This window comes from Myotis brandtii, unplaced genomic scaffold (genome assembly GCF_000412655.1).
Source record: "Myotis brandtii unplaced genomic scaffold, ASM41265v1 scaffold403, whole genome shotgun sequence".
Classification (NCBI taxonomy): Eukaryota; Metazoa; Chordata; class Mammalia; order Chiroptera; family Vespertilionidae; genus Myotis; species Myotis brandtii.
Genome location: NW_005365474.1, coordinates 325570 through 327962, shown reverse-complemented (window position 1 = coordinate 327962; position 2393 = coordinate 325570). Strand labels below are relative to the sequence as shown.

Genomic DNA, 2393 nt, shown 5'->3' with positions numbered 1-2393 from the left:
CCGTGGCTCCTGCACCCCGAGGCCTCCCCTGACTGACCACGGCCCCTGCACCCCGAGGCCTCCCCCGACTGACTGTGGCCCCTGCACCCCGAGGCCTCCCTTGACTAACCTGCAGCCCCTGTAGCCTCCACTGACTGACCGCGGCCCCTGCAGCCGGGGCCTCGACACAGGGACCCGGGAGTCAGGACTCACACTCCGCAGCCTGCGGACCTGACTGTTCTCACAGCCCCCAGGCTCCCGCTCTGTCCCACGGCCGACGGCCCCTGCACCCCGAGGCCTCCCCCGACTGACCGCGGCCCCTGCAGCTGTGGCCTCGACACGGACCTGGGAGTCAGGACTCACACCCTGCAGCCTGCGGACCTGACTGTTCTCACGAGCCCCCAGGCTCCCGCTGTCCCTCGGCCGCACCGTCAGAGGCCCAGCCTCCTGCACCTGCACCGTCAGAGGCTCGGCCTCCTGAGCAGCGGGGACCTGGGAACAGCGCCCTGTGGACACGACAGCTGTCACGAGGGCACAGTTCCCCGGCTGCTGGAAGGGGCTGGCCATGGTCCTCACCAGCCCCCTGCAGGGGGACAAGCTGTCCTCATGGCCGAGGGGCAGGACCTGCCTCCTGACATTTGCCTGCAGTGGATTTGCTAAGTGACAATCAAGCCCTGGAGCATCGAGTGGCAGCTCCTTACCCGGGATGCATCCTTGTCATTCCTATGTAGCTGGGACTCAACTGCCCGGAGCCCCATTCACCTCCCGGGAGGAGACAGATGGAGGGAGGGGAGGAGGGGACCCTCCCCCCACAGTAGGTGACCAGTGAATGCACAGCAAGGTCTCGTGTCCCTGGCCCCTGGGGGGTCCCTAACCGAGTAGAGCAGGACCCCGGGAGGGAGGGCGAAGCTCGGTGCACACGCCAGGCCAGCGCCTCAGCCACGGGAGGCAAACTCCATTTTACTTTAAAATGTTTTTATTGGTTTCAGAGAAGGGAGAGGAAGAGAGAAACATCAGTGATGAGAGAGAATCATGGATCAGCTGCCTCCTGCAGGCCCCCCACCGGGAATCGGTCCGTGACCTCCTGGTTCCTAGGTCGACCTCAACCACTGAGCTCCCACCTGGAGGTGATGGAAGTGGGTCTGTGGGTCAGGGCCCCGCCCCTGGGCTGGCTGGTGAGGAGGAGGGAGATGTTCGTGTCGTTGGGGTCAAGCCCGGAAAGGGTGTCTGACAGGGGCTGGCTCCTCAGGACAGAAAGTTGCTGAGCCACAGGGAGGGGGCCACCCAGACTGGCAGCAGCCGGAAGACACTGTTGCTGCACTGGAGGGACGGGGGACGGGGAGGGCCAGGCACCGGGGCTGCTCCGTGGTGGGGCCACCGGGGAGGAGCCTGAGTCAGGGCCCCCCTGTCAGCTCTGGGGACGCACCCCTGGCACATGGGAAGGAAGGACCCCCTTGCTGTCCCCTGCTGGGCGGGGCTCTGTGGACTGCAGCCCTGTGGGCACAGCCCCAGGGGGAGCCAGGCCCCTGCTCGCCCGCCCACAGCCCACCTGAGTCGCTCCTACAAAACCACTTATTGGGGGGAGGGGGGCCCAGGGTCAGCTGAGTGTGAAGTGCTGGGCGCAGAGGTCGTCACGCCGGCCCAGCAGGCCCTGCGCCGGGATGAACTCCAGAGGCACAGCCTCGGGCCCCTTCTTCTTCAGGTCTCGCTCGAAGATCTGCGAGGACAGACAGACGGACGCTCTCACTCAGGAGTTCCGAGCCCGCCCCACCTCCCCACAGCCCGGCCCTCACCTCGAAGGCGGTGAGCTCCAGGAGGGGCGCGATGCTGGCCTCGGGCACAGACAGCGCCTGGTTGATGACGCTGGCGGCCTTGGACACCTCGGGGTGGTAATGCGGAGCGCCTGCCTGGAGGGCACGCGGGCTTTTCTCGCTGGCTCACCTCCCAGCACCCCACATTGGGGACAGAGTGGAGGCTCCAGACAGAGGTCGGGGTGCCCCTGGGTAACCAGGGCGACAGGGAGGGCGGGGTGGAGGGAGCAGGGACATGTGGGTGTGGGGGCAGGTGGGCAGCTCAGGGTGGCGGGATGGGATGGGACCGGGCGGCCGGGCCTCACCTGCAGCTCCCACAGGCAACCTGCACACCAGCCCCTCCCGGCCCGTCTGCAGCCCCGGGGGCCCTGTGCCTCCTGACGCTCACGAGGACGACAGGAAGAGGTCGGCCAGATGGAAGAAGCGCGCCCGGTACTTGACATGGAAGACGGACGGGTCCAGGAGGCCGTAGAGCTTGCGGTAGAAATCGGGGTACTCCCTGTGGGTGTGGGAGTGAACGAGGGAATGAGGCACGTGGGGGTAAAAGCACGAAGCAAGCAGGCAGGTCAGGGCCCCAGGGAACCACAGCCCCAGGGGCTCAGC

General features: G+C 66.9%; 1 protein-coding gene across 1 annotated transcript in view; it reads right to left on the bottom strand.

Annotated features, from left to right (window-relative positions):
• Nucleotides 1-1528: 1528 nt before the first annotated feature.
• The window catches only part of NOC4L (nucleolar complex associated 4 homolog), a 3531-nt gene continuing 2666 nt past the window's right edge, over nt 1529-2393 (bottom strand). Inside the window, exons 7-10 of the mRNA XM_014545352.1 lie at nt 2179-2289; nt 2096-2115; nt 1773-1882; nt 1529-1696 (exon numbers count right to left, since the gene is read on the bottom strand). Coding sequence (XP_014400838.1) covers nt 1577-1696; nt 1773-1882; nt 2096-2115; nt 2179-2289 — 361 coding nt within the window. The 3' untranslated portion in view covers nt 1529-1576. The remainder of the gene's footprint in view (nt 1697-1772; nt 1883-2095; nt 2116-2178; nt 2290-2393) is intronic.